The sequence below is a fragment of the Notolepis coatsorum genome, assembly GCF_963971535.1.
Source record: "Notolepis coatsorum genome assembly, chromosome: 19".
In the NCBI taxonomy this organism is placed as follows: Eukaryota; Metazoa; Chordata; class Actinopteri; order Aulopiformes; family Paralepididae; genus Notolepis; species Notolepis coatsorum.
Genome location: NC_140183.1, coordinates 25,451,507 through 25,469,871, shown reverse-complemented (window position 1 = coordinate 25,469,871; position 18,365 = coordinate 25,451,507). Strand labels below are relative to the sequence as shown.

Here is an 18,365-nt window from a genome sequence, read left to right as displayed (position 1 = left end):
AATTGAAAATCCTATGTATTTATTTTGTCACCCTATTTTGACACCCTGGATGAATGGCTGCATTTCTACAGTGCTTTTCTAGTACCAGTACTGCTCATACATACCCAGTGGGAATTGAACCCCTAACCCATGATCAGAGAACGAAGCACTCTACCCACTGTGCTACACAGACCCACAGTCCCATCAGTGAGACCCAGATCCAGACCCAGACCCGGACCCAGACCCAGACCCGGACCCAGACCAGGCGTTACCTGCAGGGTGATGTTGTTGATGTTGCTGGTGTCGATCCCAGAGATCTGGACGTTAGGACACACCAGGTTGGCAGAGGTCAGCTGAAGGTGGATCCCTTCTAGAGTGGCCAGGCCGTCTGACAGAGAGACAGTCAGGTCTCCTCCAGCTGCAACACAATGGAATGATTTATTTATGTTTACAGATATCAGATATTTAGAGACAGTTAGTTATAAAAGTGCCTGATTGGCCACATTGTTGCACACAAACATGATAATAACACATGATGGGAGAATGTAGCCGTGGCATTATCCCCAACCACCAAGAACCTAGGTGTAGTCCTTGATGACCGGCTGAACTTCTCCACTCACATCGCCGCAACAACCACAACCTGCAGATTCTTCTTGAGCAACGTCAGAAGGATCCGCCCCTTCCTGACAAAAGAAGCCACTCAACTCCTCCGGTCAATGGTCTCTAACTACACACCCACCCACGTCAACTAAAAATACATATTTCTTCATTCTGTCTTTTACTATCATGCACTTTGCTACTAAATAATCTACCCTGCCTATTTTACTACCTACTATGCTAATATGTCTTTACTACTGCACTCAAGGCTGTAGCACCCAAGTTCAACACTGTTGGTGTTGTTACTTAGCTGCCAGAGTTGTACCCTTCCTATACTGACTTGTTGTACAGAACCTTTAAGTCGCTTTGGATAAAAGTGTCCGCTAAATTACTAAATGTAAATTATGAAAATAGCAGTAACAAGTAACAAAAAAACTTAATGGAAACAGTATCCACTAATATATATATATATATATATATATATATATATATATATATATATATATATATATATATATATATATATATATATATATATATATATATATAAAAGCAAAACATTTACATCTTCACCTTAGCCTACACAGGCCTGAGAGAGGGAACTGCACCCTGAAAAGGAAGTTTGCCCTGAGAGGGACGTTCGAAGGGTCAAAGTGGGTATCAAACAGGAAGAAAGACTGTCAGGTTTTGAACTGTGTGGGTATAATTTAGATCTTGTGTTATCATTTGGTCTATCTGTGCTGCCGGTATTTCTGACCATTCACCTGTTTACTTTAATAGCGCCATGCCCACGTGATAATTCTCATGCCCCCGCACGCCACTCGCGCATGATAAACCCTTTAACTGCTGTACTTTTTTCTGATGCTTTTAATGGCTCTCCACTTTGCGCGTTGGACGCCAACTGTGTTTTTAATGTTGATTTAATTTTCAATGTTTGACTCGACTTGCAGGAACATTTTAAACACTCCAAACACCATGGCTCAATGATTCCATGCGGGCTATGAGACGTGCATGTACTGTAGGCATGCAGAGTGAAAGTGGGAAAAAGATGTCTCTCTCCAAATCCTGTGAGACTCCTTGTCTGACTATCAACAAGCCATAAAAACATCTAAAACTGAGTATATTTCTATCTTGGTCTCCAGCAATAGCCACAAACCCCAGGTCATTTTTAATGTCTAAACTCTCTCATCAATCCCTGTGATGTGTCCCCTGTTGTCCCCTCACCTGCTCTCTGTGAAAGCTTTCTACATTTCTTCATCGACAAAATCTCTGCACTCAGACCATCTGAGACCTGCTACTCCTCTCGCTCCCCCTCCTCTGCACCCCCAGCTCGCTGTTTTCGAGCAGGCTCCCTCTCCTCCCTCTCTGACGCAGTCAAACACCTGCGACCCACTAACTGCCCATCAGATAGCCTTCCCTCCCGCCTTCTCAAAGAAGCCTTTGAATCAGTCGGCCCAATTATTTTGTGGTTGATTAACACCTGCCTCAGCTCTGGATGTGTCCTTGCTGCCTTCAAGCACGCTGTGGGTTCGCCAGCGGAGATTCCAATCATCCCGATCTTCCATACATCCGGCCAGTTCCATGGAGCTCTCCACACCTGCGTCCTTCCTCAGTATGTCCACATATGTTGGCGTGGGACGTCCTCTTGGTCGGCGCCCGTGTGTTGGCTCCCAGAGCACTAGCTTGGTGGTGCAGCCATTAATAAAAAATAAAAACCTTGACCCCTCTGTTCTTTCCAACATCAGGCCCATCTCCCAACTACCTTTTCTGTCCAAAGTCCTTGAGAGAGTAGTTTATATTCAGTTATAGTTTTCCATGCCATAAATACCATCCATGAGAAATTCCAGTCTGGTTATAAAATATCTCACAGCACTGAAACGGAACTCCTGAGAGTCCAAACTGATTTGCTCCTGGCCTCTGACTCAGGTAGTCCTGTGATCCTGGTGGTCCTAGACCTCACAGCCGCCTTCGATATGGTGGATCCCAGGTTCCTACTGTTACGGCTAGAGCAGTATGTGGGCATCTCAGGTGTAGCCTTAAGTTGGTTTCAGTCCTACCTAACCGACCGGAGTTTCTCTGTGCAGCTAGGAGACTTCCTCTCTTCTGTGGCCCCCCTTACCTGTGGGGTTCCTCAAGGGTCAATCCTAGGTCCCATCCTCTTCTTACTGTACATGCTACCTTTAGGTGAAATCCTGGCCAAGCACAATATATCCTTCCACTGTTTTGCTGATGATGTACAGATCTACCTACCTCTTAGGGCCACAGGACATGGTCGCACTTCAGCCACTGCTTGACTGTCTAACTGACATCAAAGCATGGATGAGTGCGAATTTCCTAAACTTAAATGAGAGCAAGACCGAGATCATAATTTTTGGTGATACCTCTCCAGTCCTGTTTGGCTCTAACATCCGGTCCTCCGTTAGAAACCTCAGAGTGATTTTCAGGTCAGCTCAGTGGTTAGGAACAGCTTTCTCCACCTCAGAACCCTAGCAAAGACCAAGGCTTATCTCTCCCAGAGCGACCTGGAGAGAGTGATCCACGCCTTCATCATAACTCGGCTGGATTACTGCAATGCTCTCTACAATGGCATTGATCAGGCATCACACACTGCCGCCTACAGCTCGTCCAAAATGCGGCTGCCCGACTCCTCACAAGCACTAAAAAACGTGACCACATCACACCAGTCCTGGCCTCACTCCACTGCACCGCATTGATTTAATTACTTTTAACTGTTTTTAAATCCCTAAATGGCCTGGCCCCACAGTACCTGACCGAGCTCCTGCATCTCCACACCCCATCCAGAGCCCTAAGGTCAGCCGACCAACTGTTGCTACATGTGCCCAGGTCTAGGCTCAAAACCAGAGGGGACAGAGCATTTTCCATAGTGGTGGAATAGCCTCCCCTTCCACATCAGGTCAGCCCAGACCCTTGCGTCCCAGCTTAAGACTAATCTATTCTCCCTGGCCTTTGACCAGAGCTGAGCCTGCCTCCTAGGTCGTTACCTTTAGTCCCTTTATGCCTTATTAGCTTTTGGCACTTTTAGTATTTTTTCTTTGCTCTATGCTTTTTTATGTTTTAAGCACTTTGGTACAGTCACAACTGTTGTAAATGTGCTATATAAATAAAGTTGATTATGATTATGATTATCAGGCAGAACGAAAGACTGTCAGGTTTTTAAACTCTGTGTAGGACCCAGGCCTGAATTGCGCCCTGAGAGAGGGAACTGCACCCTGAGAGGGAGGTTCAAAGAGTCAAATTGGGTACCATTGGCATTGGGTACCATTATTTTGTGCTGTGAAGCACTTTGAGCTGCAATTCTTGTATGAAACGTGCTAGACAAATAAAGTGTATTATTATTATTATTATTATGGTATGTTCAGTATAGTCTCCTCCACACCCATTTCTTAGAGAGCCATATAAACAGTGTTTATGGAAGAAAAAAATTCAAGTGATATCTTTTGAAATCAAATGCACTATTTTGTCGTGACTACAGATGTAAAGTTTCAAGTTTCAAGTTTCAAGTTTCTTTAATAGTTGTCATACAGAAGTACAGAATACTTTTGTACAAAATGCTTCTTACTGTTGCGCTCCAGAGACTGTGCATGACAAGATAAGTATGAAATTAAAACGTAGTAAAAATTAGAAGTAAAAAAGGGAGGTCACAGTGTTCAGTTTAGACATATGTACAATGTTCGTAGACGTAGTTACCATACAATATACAATACTGTGCAGTGTACTAATATACAATACTATATAGTGCAAGGCATAAATGGACGAGGTGCAGTTTAGGTACAATTCACAGTAGGTGTACGAGTTGTAGTGCAAATCCTTTATCAATAAATATAAAGTGTAAGTGTGTTTGTGTGATCTAAAGTGTGGAGAGTGGGTGCTGCAGTGTGTTGTTTGTTTGAGTGAGTGTGTGCGTGTGGGTGTGTGTGCTGTGTGCATTTGATGGTTGTTGCATAGTGATTATTGTTCGTTTAGCGATTATTGTTCGTTTAGCAGCCTGATGGCCTGGGGATAGAAGCTCCTTCTGAGTCTTTCTGTGCTCGCCTTAAGACTCCGGTATCGCTTGCCTGACGGCAGCAGTTCAAAGAGGCAGTTGTTCGGGTGGCTCGAGTCCTTAATAATTCTCTTAGCCTTCCCCTTGCACCGCTTGTTGTAAATGTTCTGGAGGGTGGGAAGCCCCCCTCTAATTGTGCGTTCGGCTGAACGTGTCACTCTTTGTAGTCTGCTACGGTCTTGTGCAGTGCTATTCCCAAACCAGGAGGTGATGTTGCCGGTCAGGATGCTCTCTATTGTACATGAGTAGAAGTTCCTAAGGATCTTCTGACTGACTTGGAACTTCCTTAGGCGCCTGAGGAAGTAGAGGCGTTGTCGTGCCTTCTTCACAACACTGTCAATGTGTGTGGTCCATGTCAAGTCCTCGGATATGTGGGCTCCGAGGTACTTGAAACTGTTCACTCTCTCAACCGGTGCCCCGTCGATGCTGAGGGGGCTGTAGTCCTTGACCCCCGACCTCCTGAAGTCCACAATCATCTCTATTGTTTTGCTGACGTTCAGGGAGAGGCAGTTCTCCTGACACCACTGTGACAGGTTCTCTACCTCTTCCAGGTAGGCCCTTTCGTCGTTGGCAGAGATCAGGCCCACCACTACTGTGTCATCAGCAAATTTGATGATGGTGTTGTTGTTCCGCTGTGCTACGCAGTCATGTGTGTACAGGGAGTAGAGGAGGGGGCTCAGAACACAGCCCTGGGGGGCCCCTATGTTGAGCGTGATGGATGAGGAGGTGCAGTTGCCGGCTCTTACCACCTGGGGTCTGCCCGTCAGGAAGTCCAGGACCCACTGGCACAGGTCATAGTTCAAGCCCAGGTCCCTGAGCTTGGCTATGAGTTTGGAGGGGACTATGGTATTGAATGCTGAGCTGTAGTCGATGAACAGCATTCTCACATAGTTCCCCTGCCTCTTGTCCAGATGTGATGCTGCTGTGTGCAGCACATGGGCTATGGCGTCCTCCGTGGACCTGTTGGGGCGATATGCAAATTGCAGAGGGTCCAGGTTGATGGGGAGGGAGGAACAGATGTAGCCCTTCACTAGCTTCTCAAAGCACTTCATGGCTATGGAGGTGAGGGCTACAGGGCGGTAGTCGTTGAGGCAAGCGGGCGTAGATTTTTTGGGTACAGGGATGATGGTGGACTTCTTCAGACAGGTGGGGATGACGGCCTGTTCCAAGGACAGGTTGAAGATGTCAGTGAATACCGGGGCCAGTTGGTCGGCACAGACTTTTAGGACGCGGCCGGGGATGCCGTCCGGTCCTGCTGCCTTCCTGATATCCACTTTTTTAAAGATCCGTCTCACCTCATGCTCTGTTACCCTGAACACTGAGTCTCCATCAGCAGACCCCCCCCCCCCCCATTGCCGTGGTTTGTAGGCTGGTGTTGTTATTCACAGCCTCAAACCTCGCATAGAAGGAGTTGAGATCATTTGCTAAGGAGATGTCACTGTTCAGTTTGAGGGGGGTTCCTTTGTAGTCTGTCATTGTTCTGAGGCCCTGCCACATGCCTCTCGTATACATGGCAACCATTTGAGATGTGAGACATGGTTTCATCTATTTGTTCCTGACCACAAGGTATACAGTAAGGAGCATGACTGCCAGGAAGCCAGATGGAAAGATTGAGCTTGGTTGGTAAAACCTGTAGTCTTGCTTTTATTGTGAAGATGATCATGATCTCTAGCTACATGTTTAAACACTGCGTGGGAGACAGAATGGTCTGCAGCAGAGAGACAAGCTAACTTCCCTTGAAGTTTAAACTCAGTCCAGTGTTGCCTTTGTCTCTGTTGTAGCGCCCTCATGAGGTGACCTCAGGCATTTGAGGTATAACTTCTCTGAGCCTGTAGAAGGTTCCTCTTCAACATCTCTGAGCCTGTAGAAGGTTCCTCTTCAACATCTCTGAGCCTGTAGAAGGTTCCTCTACAACATCTCTGAGCCTGTAGAAGGTTCCTCTTCAACATCTCTGAGCCTGTAGAAGGTTCCTCTACAACCTCTCTGAGCCTGTAGAAGGTTCCTCTACAACATCTCTGAGCCTGTAGAAGGTTCCTCTTCAACATCTCTGAGCCTGTAGAAGGTTCCTCTACAACCTCTCTGAGCCTGTAGAAGGTTCCTCTACAACCTCTCTGAGCCTGTAGAAGGTTCCTCTTCTTCTACAGCAGTAAACATTACTTTTTCATTAACCGCTCAGCTTCATAGCAGCCCTGAGAGATGCTTGGCCACAGATGATGAAGATTAGCTAAACAACATGACTAAAACTAGCTATTTCAAAAACACCTCAAAACATAAGACTCTCCACCGATTACAGGTGTGTGTGTGTGTGTGTGTGTGTGTGTGTGTGTGTGTGTGTGTGTGTGTGTGTGTGTGTGTGTGTGTGTCTGTGTGTGTCTGTGTGTGTCTGTGTGTGTGCGTGCATGATTGTGATGATGCAGCATATGTGTGTGTGTGTGTGATGCTGATGCATTGTGTGTGTGTGTGTGTGTGTGTGTGTGTGTGTGTGTGTGTGTGTGTGTGTGTGTGTGATGATGATGCAGTGTGTGTGTGTGTGTGTGTGTGTGTGTGTGTGTGTGTGTGATGATGATGCAGTGTGTGTGTGTGTGTGTGTGTGTGCGTATGATTGTGATGATGATGCAGCATATGTGTGTGTGTGTGATGATGATGCAGTGTGTGTGTGTGTGTGTGTGTGTGTGTGTGTGTGTGTGTGTGTGTGTGTGTGTGTGATGATGATGATGCAGTGTGTGTGTGTGTGTGTGTGTGTGTGTGTGTGTGTGTGTGTGTGTGTGTGTGTGTGTGTGTGTGATGATGATGATGCAGTGTGTGTGTGTGTGTGTGTGTGTGTGTGTGTGTGTGTGTGTGTGTGTGTGTGTGTGCCCCACTCTGTTCTTCTTACCTGACATGGTGGCAGGCAGGATAGCCTGTCCGACCAGACCTTGTTGAAGCAGGTTCTGGTCAAACTGACCTGACAGAACCTGGTTAGCAGGGAGGTAGATGTTGTTGTCTGAGCCGGTGGCCTGGAGCAGAGTCACAGGGTGCAGGACCTCTGGACACGCCTGTTGCTGTCCCGGGTCTTGGCCCTGGTCCTGCTCCAGGTCCGTACCCTGGCTGACCCGGCCCGCCGAGGAGGCTCCCCGTTTGGACTTGCGTCCGTCGCTGATGGGCCGGTAGTGGCACTGGATGTGGGTTTTGCGGTGGCCGGACGTGCGGAAGCGGAGCTCGCAGAAGGGGCATTTGAAGGGCTTGGAGCCGGTGTGGAGACGCATGTGGACCTTCAGGCTGCCTTTGGTGGAGAAAGATGTGTTGCACATGTGGCAGTTGAACAGTTTCTGACCTGCGAGGACAAGGAACACTGTCAGTTTAACAGTTTCTGACCGGCAAGGAAAATTAATACTGTCAGTTGAACAGTGGAATGACCTGTGAGGACAAGGAACACAGTTTCTGACCGGCGAGGAAAACAGTGTCATTACACAGGCAGAGAAGAGGTGTATGATTCACTTCGCTTACTGTAACTTTCTCTGCATTCCCCATTTTAAAGGGTATATCTCATCAATCACGTCTGTAATTAATAATAATAATATTAATCATAGTAATAATGATTGGTTCTTAGGGATCCTCTGGTTTGCTTTGAACCAGGAAAAACTCCTTTTTCCTTTGATGCTTTCAACAGCATGGAATGCCCTCCAACTGACTCTGAAGCTGAAGGTTCTTCCTTCTCTTGCTGCATTTAAATGTATGATCTCAAGTTTCTCCGAGTTTCCAAGTTTCTCCGAACAACTGTGTGTCGGCTTGTAACTGTCTTAACTGATTTCTATTGTTTATTCTTATTTGTTGTGTCTATATGTATGCCTTTGCTGTGTCTTTGTTTTGTAAGCTCAACAGTACACCACTGCAAATAATGTCATTGGCTCAAAGTACAAGCCCTAAACTCCTACACAAAAAGTTGGCAGAAAAATAATTAGTTATTTTGCACACAGTCTCACAAATATCCGAAAACTCTCATCAGTCAGTTTCACACGTTCGTATTTCGTTTGTAGTTAATGTGCTTGAAAATATCTTAAAATTATTTTCTCAGAGGACATCGTTGTGTTGATTGCAGCTCAGTGAAATGATGCGGATGAAAAATAGCGAGAAGCATTGATCATTTGTAACAGCTGTGGTTGTGTGGTGCAAGCCACTGTAAATAATGGGGCGATGCGGTGCCAGTCTGCGTCGTATCTGAGAGGGACAAAATACCAATGAGTGGAGTAACTAATTACTATTCCCAGGGAATAATAAGTAATTTATTATTGTTAAGAGAAGTGAGAAGTGAACGTGTTGAGCAGTAACCCCACCAGGGTGCAGCGGTACTGTAAGACACAAAGCTGACCTGTGTGAGTCTTCACATGGCAGTCGAGAGTGGACTTGACTGTAAAGCTCTTCCCACACTCATCACACTTGTAAGGTCTCTCTCCTGTATGGATACGGATGTGCCTGCACAGAAGGAGAGAGAGAGGTTGACAGAAAGTGGCACAGACAAAGAGACAAATAAGAAAGAAAGAAAGAGAGGTTGACAGAAAGTGGCACAGACAAAGAGACAAATAAGAAAGAAAGAAAGAAAGAAAGAAAGAAAGAAAGAGAAAGAAAGAAAGAAAGAAAGAAAGAAAGAAAGAAAGAAAGAAAGAAAGAAAGAAAGAAAGAAAGAAAGAAAGAAAGAAAGAAAAAGCAGTGTTATTAGTGTTTTATCAGTGTAATTATTTAATATACCCTCTGAAATTCATACTTGTGGAATTTATCATATTTATGTAACACAAATATCTGTTTCTGAAAACAACACTGCTGGCATAGAGATACACAATGGTAATGCTGCAAGTAGATAGAAAAAGACCATCTGTAGCGATAGTATTGGCCCAATATTGATACTGGACATAGAGATACGTAGAGCAGTGTACTCTGACAAATCCTGTTCCTTGTGGCCTGATGCCATGTGTAGAAGATGACAGGGCCGGACTGGGGAAATAATTCATACCGGGAGATATAGCGCGAAATATAGCCCCAATCAGGCCACTTTTTAAGCGGGGGGTCTGGGGGTCCGCCACCAGGAATTTTTTTGTTACAAAGACTTAATTTCCTGCATTCTGGTGAATTTTAGTGCATGTGAATCACAAACTAATGAGCCAACAATTGCTTAGTACAATGTACTGTTATGGACCTCAAATAAAACTGTTGTGGCACTAGCAATGCTACTCTCTCCACCTTCAAAAAGAAAAAAGCAAGAGCACAACATATTTTTCTATTTACTATTATAATACAGTTAACCACTCTCTCCTGTAAGGGCCTTTCTTTTTCTTTGTTTTATCCCTCTCTCCTCCACCCTTTCTCTTTCTTCCACTGTCCATCTTGACATCAACGTTAATTGACTTTCGCTCTACTGTATCTCTCCCGAGTCCCTCACTACCTGGCTCACTGCCTGGCTGTTATTCTGCATCTGAGTGCCGTCTGCCATTCCATTCGCCGCCTCCGCTGTCAATCAGTTGTATCGCCTGGTCCCGCCTCCACCAATCACAAGCGGCAGCACGGCTCCATTGTGTGTGTGTGATCCGCGTGAGGGAGAGAGTCAGATAGTTCTCCAACTCTGTCGCAGACAGTGAAATCCTGGTTGTTCCCCACCCACCTAGGTTATCTAACTATCGCGCCGCGCCGCCGCCACAACTAGAAACAATGGCCTCGCAAAAAAAAATAATAATAATTTTTTTTCTTTTTTTTTTTTTTATAATTTTTTTTTTAATCTGTGCAGGCCAGGCCACCGGGAAAACTCCCGGTGCTCCCGATGGCCAGTCCGGGCCTGGAAGATGATCTTCTACAACATGTTTAGGAGCGATCGACTCTTCTCATGTGTATACCACCACCTAGAGGTTCTTAATTTATTCTGTAATGAGGTAGGTTACAGATCCCTATCACGCTTTCCACAAAGTGGCAGTAATAACAGGTGGAGTTTTCTGTGTGTCCTCTAATGGCAGGGAGCAGTGGGACCACGCTGGCTGCATTGTGTAGATAGGGAGTGCAGAGACTAGGTTTAGGGCCTGTCTACACGTTGAAAGAATAGCACTTGTTTTTCAGATGTGTACATAATGTAAATATCTGTAGATGACAGCAGACATCTACTCTGACAGATCTATAGATCTTAAATGAGGAGACAGCCAGTGTGTGTCTTCACTCAGCTAGACGGTGGGAGAGCCACAGACAGGCCCTGCGAGAGATAGAGCCAAGGTCATCGGCAGAGGTGTTAATATCAACAGAGATAGCTGGTCAGCTAGGGAGGGGAGAAACCGTTGCTATGGGGAAGAGATAGAGAAAGGACGTTAGAGGTTGCTATGGGCTATCAGCCGTTGCGGGACTATACCTTATAGTTGGGAGTTCTTCCGGTTTGACTCAGACTAGGAAACGAAGCTGACGCGTAGACACGTTGACAGAGAGACTGCAATAGCTGGAGGGTGGTGGACAGGGAAGGCTTTTGGCTAACCACTAGGCCTCAACCATTATCAAACTGATAGCAAGAGAGACCGGTAGAATTAAGGAATTCTATAGACTTTTCAAAGACTTTCAGAACTGTTCCATCTTGAGGATATGTTTATGGAATAAACATAACGTTTGACGGAAAGGTATCACATTTCCAGTGTGTCGTTTTCTTCTGAGTCAGAGACTAGGTTTAGAGCCTGTCTACATGTGGAAGGACCGCACTGGGTGCAGAGACTAGGTTTAGGGCCTGTCTACACGTGGAAGGACCGCGCTGGCTGCAGAGACTAGGTTTAGGGCCTGTCTACACGTGGAAGGACCGCGCTGGGTGCAGAGACTAGGTTTAGGGCCTGTCTACACGTGGAAGGACCACGCTGGGTGCAGAGACTAGGTTTAGGGCCTGTCTACATGTGGAAGGAACTTCTCTGGGTGCAGAGACTAGGTTTAGGGCCTGTCTACACGTGGAAGGACCGCGCTGGCTGCAGAGACTAGGTTTAGAGCCTGTCTACGCATGGAAGGACCGCGCTGGGTGCAGGGACTAGGTTTAGGGCCTGTCTACATGTGGAAGGACCGCGCTGGGTGCAGAGACTAGGTTTAGGGCCTGTCTACACGTGGAAGGACCGCGCTGGGTGCAGAGACTAGGTTTAGGGCCTGTCTACACGTGGAAGGAACTTCTCTGGGTGCAGAGACTAGGTTTAGGGCCTGTCTACACGTGGAAGGACCGCGCTGGGTGCAGAGACTAGGTTTAGGGCCTGTCTACACGTGGAAGGACCGCGCTGGGTGCAGGGACTAGGTTTAGGGCCTGTCTACACGTGGAAGGACCGCGCTGGGTGCAGAGACTAGGTTTAGGGCCTGTCTACACGTGGAAGGAACTTCTCTGGGTGCAGAGACTAGGTTTAGGGCCTGTCTACACGTGGAAGGAACTTCTCTGGGTGCAGAGACTAGGTTTAGGGCCTGTCTACACGTGGAAGGACCGCGCTGGGTGCAGAGACTAGGTTTAGGGCCTGTCTACACGTGGAAGGACCGCGCTGGGTGCAGAGACTAGGTTTAGGGCCTGTCTACACGTGGAAGGACCGCGCTGGGTGCAGAGACTAGGTTTAGGGCCTGTCTACACGTGGAAGGAACTTCTCTGGGTGCCGATGCGGCTGAGCTGAGACACAGAACACATTGGTGAGTTACATGTCTGATTATCACATGTGCTCCTCGCAACAGAACCGTAGGATTAAGGTTGAATATCGGCAAAGTGCTTCTCTAATCATAACTTCAGTTCATATAACAATTATGTTTCAGTCCATAATCTGAAAATGTAATGTATTATTGTTATTATTTTTAGTAATCCCCTATTATTTCTAATATAGCACTAATCTGATTACTGTACCTTTTTAAATCTCTGTAGCAGATTACTATTTCTTTTAATCTATCCATTACTCCTCAACCCTGCCATTAGCATCAGGGAAACCGAATGTATACAATATGAATAAAGTGTAAAACACAGAATAAATATAATACTGTATTATGGTATCTATAAACTTTATGCTGTGTGAGCCAATAATTGCTGTCTGACTCAGCATATCAAAATCTTATCAATGTAAAATATGATTAACCACAGTGCAAACGTTAGGTCAAGGGGTGCATTGTGGCTTAATTCATATTGTATATTAGTAAAATGTTTACATGCAGAGTCAGACAGCACTTATTACATTGCATGGAAGCAGAGAATGAAAAGGGAAGAGATGACTAAGCATTTGTTAGCGGTGGCTGCTAATCTTGTGATTCTCCGTGCTCTGTTCTCTGCTTCCATGAAATTAAATAACTATTTCTGTCTGACTCAGGATATCAAAGGGTTATCAATATTCATTCAATCAATTCAATTAAAACAACTACCGACTGTAGATGAAATGTTTGGCTATTATAGATTTAAACTGACCGATTAAAACATTTTCCCGATTCAGTGCAAACGCAAACCAAACCAAACCAAACCAAACCAAACGCAAACCAATCACCAGAGCAAGTATGATAAGGTCCAGAGTTCCAGTCCAGTAATGAAGTGATGTAGGGTGGAAGATAATTAATAATGGCTTTATACAAAAACAGGTGCCAGTGCAAGTCATGTCTCTACCAGAGAGTACCACTCAATTTGATCATACAGCATACAATGATGGGTACTGTAGTATTTGTATCCCCCTCTTCCCTCCCCAACATACTCTCTCCCCCCCCCCCCCAACATCATCTCTCTTCCCTCCCCAACATCCTCTCTCTTCCCTCCTCAACATCCTCGCTCTTCCCTCCCCAACATCATCTCTCTTCCCTCCCCAACATCCTCTCTCTTCCCTCCCCAACATCCTCTCTCTTGCCTCCCCAACATCATCTCTCTCCCCTCCCAACATCATCTCTCTCCCCTCCTCAACATCCTCTCTCTTCCCTCCTCAACATCCTCTCTCTTCCCTCCCCAACATCCTCTCTCTTCCCTCCCCAACATCCTCTCTCTCCCCTCCTCAACATCCTCTCTCTCCCCCCCCAACATCCTCTCTCTTCCCTCCTCAACATCCTCTCCCCCCCCCCCCCCAACATCCTCTCTCTTCCCTCCCCAACATCCTCTCTCTTCCCTCCTCAACATCCTCTCTCTCCCCTCCTCAACATCCTCTCTCTCCCCTCCCCAACATCCTCTCTCTCCCCTCCTCAACATCCTCTCTCTTCCCTCCTCAACATCCTCTCTCTCCCCTCCTCAACATCCTCTCTCTTCCCTCCTCAACATCCTCTCTCTCCCCACCCCAACATCCTCTCTCTCCCCACCTCAACATCCTCTCTCTTCCCTCCCCAACATCCTCTCTCACCCCTCCCCAACATCATCTCTCTTCCCTCCCCAACATCATCTCTCTTCCCTCCTCAACATCCTCTCTCTTCCCTCCCCAACATCATCTCTCTCCCTCCCCAACATCCTCTCTCTCCCCTCCCCAACATCATCTCTCTTCCCTCCCCAACATCCTCTCTCTTCCCTCCCCAACATCCTCTCTCTTCCCTCCCCAACATCATCTCTCTTCCCTCCTCAACATCCTCTCTCTTCCCTCCCCAACATCCTCTCTCTTCCCTCCCAACATCCTCTCTCTTCCCTCCCCAACATCCTCTCTCTTCCCTCCCAACATCCTCTCTCTTCCCTCCCCAACATCCTCTCCCCCCCCTCCCAACATCCTCTCTCTCCCTCCCCAACATCATCTCTCTCCCCTCCCCAACATCCTCTCCCCCCCCCCCCAACATCATCTCTCTCCCCTCCCAACATCCTCTCTCTCCCCTCCCCAACATCCTCTCTCTTCCCTCCCCAACATCATCTCTCTCCCCTCCCAACATCCTCTCTCTTCCCTCCCCAACATCCTCTCTCTTCCCTCCCCAACATCCTCTCTCTTCCCTCCTCAACATCCTCTCTCTCCCCTCCCCAACATCCTCTCTCTTGCCTCCCCCAACATCCTCTCTCTTCCCTCCCCAACATCCTCTCTCTTCCCTCCCCAACATCCTCTCTCTTCCCTCCCCAACATCCTCTCTCTTCCCTCCTCAACATCCTCTCTCTCCCCTCCCCAACATCCTCTCTCTTCCCTCCCAACATCCTCTCCCCCCCCCCCAACAGCCTCTCTCTTCCCTCCTCAACATCCTCTCTCTTCCCTCCCCAAATCCTCTCTTCCCTCCTCAACATCCTCTCTCTCCCCTCCCCAACATCCTCTCTCTTCCCTCCTCAACATCATCTCTCTTCCCTCCTCAACATCCTCTCTCTTCCCTCCTCAACATCATCTCTCTCCCCTCCCCAACATCCTCTCTCTTCCCTCCCAACATCCTCTCTCTTCCCTCCCCAACATCCTCTCTCTCCCCTCCCCAACATCCTCTCTCTTCCCTCCTCAACATCATCTCTCTTCCCTCCTCAACATCCTCTCTCTTCCCTCCTCAACATCCTCTCTCTTCCCTCCCAACATCCTCTCTCTTCCCTCCCCAAATCCTCTCTTCCCTCCTCAACATCCTCTCTCTCCCCTCCCCAACATCCTCTCTCTTCCCTCCTCAACATCATCTCTCTTCCCTCCTCAACATCCTCTCTCTTCCCTCCTCAACATCATCTCTCTCCCCTCCCCAACATCCTCTCTCTTCCCTCCCAACATCCTCTCTCTTCCCTCCCCAACATCCTCTCTCTTCCCTCCCCAACATCATCTCTCTTCCCTCCTCAACATCATCTCTCTTCCCTCCCCAACATCATCTCTCTTCCCTCCCCAACATCATCTCTCTTGCCTCCCCAACATCCTCTCTCTTCCCTCCCAACATCCTCTCTCTTCCCTCCTCAACATCATCTCTCTCCCCTCCTCAACATCCTCTCTTCCCTCCCCAACATCCTCTCTTCCCTCCCCAACATCATCTCTCTTCCCTCCCCAACATCATCTCTCTCCCCTCCCCAACATCCTCTCTCTCCCCTCCCCAACATCATCTCTCTCCCCTCCCCAACATCCTCTCTCTCCCCTCCCCAACATCCTCTCTCTTCCCTCCCAACATCCTCTCTCTTCCCTCCTCAACATCCTCTCTCTTCCCTCCCAACATCCTCTCTCTTCCCTCCTCAACATCCTCTCTCTTCCCTCCCCAACATCCTCTCTCTTGCCTCCCCAACATCCTCTCTCTTCCCTCCTCAACATCCTCTCTCTTGCCTCCCCAACATCCTCTCTCTTGCCTCCCCAACATCCTCTCTCTTCCCTCCCCAACATCCTCTCTCTTCCCTCCCCAACATCCTCTCTCTTCCCTCCTCAACATCCTCTCTCTCCCCTCCTCAACATCCTCTCTCTTGCCTCCCCAACATCCTCTCTCTTCCCTCCCCAACATCCTCTCTCTTCCCTCCCCAACATCCTCTCTCTTCCCTCCCCAACATCCTCTCTCTTCCCTCCCCAACATCATCTCTCTTCCCTCCCCAACATCCTCTCTCTTCCCTCCCCAACATCCTCTCTCTTCCCTCCCCAACATCCTCTCTCTTCCCTCCCCAACATCCTCTCTCTTCCCTCCCAAACATCATATCTCTGTGATCAGGCTGTTATCTACACATCCTGGGTTCATGTAATAACTCCTTTTGTGTTCCCCACTACAATACTGCGTCCCCACCTTTCCCTCCCTATGTTCAGTCCCATCTCCAACTCACAACACCTATCCAGCGGTCACAAAGCCATATGTCACCACCCCGTCCCCACCCTACCTATATCCTGCCGTCATGTAACCCTACAAACACCGCCCCCCGCCCCATCTGTATGTATAAATTGTGTTCCCAAATGTTCATCGAGGAGCTCCTTCGGGGTATGTTGCCTATAACCCGTGGAGTCATCCAGCCTAACTCTTGACAAAGTTGTATTTCGATACTCTGTTTGAGTTAATAAATCTGTAATAACCAAGTCTACTTGACTGAGTGCACCCTTGCCTCCGGTAATTTCCACCACAGTACCATAAATGTCACCGGTGATAAAGTCCTGTAAGTGGTTGTTTGGTGAGTGGATGTCAGGGTTGTTTAGAAGTGATGCGGCTGGACCAGGACTTGGTGGCCTGGATCTACTGACCTCACCAACAGACCACAGTGAAGACTGCACAGCAGGTCTGATGTGGTGCTGAGCAACACTGACTTTGCATTGGAAACCTCTTGGAATCGGATTCTCTGCTGACCTGTGGTCAGCTTTTAAACAGTTTTAGGCCAATATTTTTAACTTTCCTGGTACTAACTGATTGTAAATATGTTTTTATTCATGTTTTGCCTGTATTTTATAGTTTTTATGGTGTTTTTATTGATGCCTATTTTCCATTGTGTAATGTTTTCATACCTTTATATTCATCTGTTTTTATTATTTATTGTGATGAAATGTAAACTGAATGAAAACATTATTATAGAATTACAGCTGGAATGAATGAGAGACTGACACTGAAAATCTCACATCAAAATATAAAATCTCCATTTTGGATATCAACTAGCTAGTAGGCAAACAAGTAATGGAACTAGTTTACTACAATTCAGTTATTTAGTTAACATTTTAGTTCACACAGCAACTGCGACAATTGATTCATCACCTGCTACAGGGTTCCTGCTGGTTCCAACAAGTTAAATTTAAGACTTTTTTAAGACCACTTTGAATATAATTGAATACCTATTGCATGGCCCTACTGGTAGAAAAGTATGAAGGAGAATGACTATGAAATAAATAATTCCATACAAATAGCTGGGGAGGAACTGTACTACTTACTTTACAGCCTGGACATTTCCCCCAAACACATTTAAACAGGATACAGAGAAGTTATCGCAACATGGAAGAAACGTCCTAATCCAGTACACCGCACAGGAACCCTGTGCTAGCACAGGTTAAGGCTTACCGTTAAGCCAATGTTTGCCAATGGTAATCTGGCAACCGATCACTGGTCCCGTAAATTTGTTGACATTCATACATTAGTTTACATTCAAAAGCTTCCTCTGCTTCCAGGGTGAGGCCTCCTCCTGTACAGGACTGGAGGCTGTGACTCACAACCCACTAACCAACAGCACATCGCGATCAGAGGCAAACACAGGACGCAGATGAGACAACAAACAGGTTCTCTGTCCTAAGGCTGAGAAGAACATCTTGCAAACAGACAGAAATCAAGAAGCCACTCATAAGTGACAACAAAGTGTCATTGCCTGTTGTGTGTGTGGCTGTATCTTCTGAGACCTCCCACTATAGACACGTTAATTTGTAGAGCCCAAAATCACATCACAAGCCCACAATGGAACAATAGCCACTGGCTTAACCTCTAATGAAGATAAGGAGACCCTCCCATAGAAAGAAGAAACCCTAAAAGGAAAACCTTCATAAGGGAAATTCAACGAGAGGATCCTCCCCAACGAGGACCGCCAGGTGGGCAATAGGTAACCTTACATGGCAGCTGGCTTCACAAGATCACACAGGAATCCATCTTGTCTCAGGCTTCAAGTTATGCGCTTGTGCCCCAAACCACAGTGGTTCAGACCAATCAGAGTCCTTTGAGAAACTACAGGCGGCTACGGGGGAAAGAAACTCTGCCAAGTATTTCTCTTGAAATGCCAGTCCTATTGCAAACAGTTTGTGTGCAACAGACCATCTGGTGGCTCAGGTTATGCAATAGATGCAGCGGGTGTGCAATATGATTTCACTTGGTGAACCAGATGGAGAAAGTTCCATTGACCAAAAAGCTAAATGCACCCTGAGTTACTTGTAGCAGATGGTCATGTTCTGTTGTGCTCTGG

General features: G+C 47.0%; 1 protein-coding gene across 1 annotated transcript in view; it reads right to left on the bottom strand.

Moving 5' to 3' along the window:
• znf236 (zinc finger protein 236) overlaps positions 1 to 18,365 on the bottom strand; it is a gene marked incomplete at its 5' end in the record, with an annotated part of 86,345 nt that overhangs the window by 62,226 nt on the left and 5,754 nt on the right. Inside the window, 4 exons of the mRNA XM_084336582.1 lie at positions 252 to 397; positions 7,515 to 7,952; positions 8,988 to 9,091; positions 12,226 to 12,263. Of these exons, the coding sequence (XP_084192708.1) occupies positions 252 to 397; positions 7,515 to 7,952; positions 8,988 to 9,091; positions 12,226 to 12,263 (726 nt within the window). The remainder of the gene's footprint in view (positions 1 to 251; positions 398 to 7,514; positions 7,953 to 8,987; positions 9,092 to 12,225; positions 12,264 to 18,365) is intronic.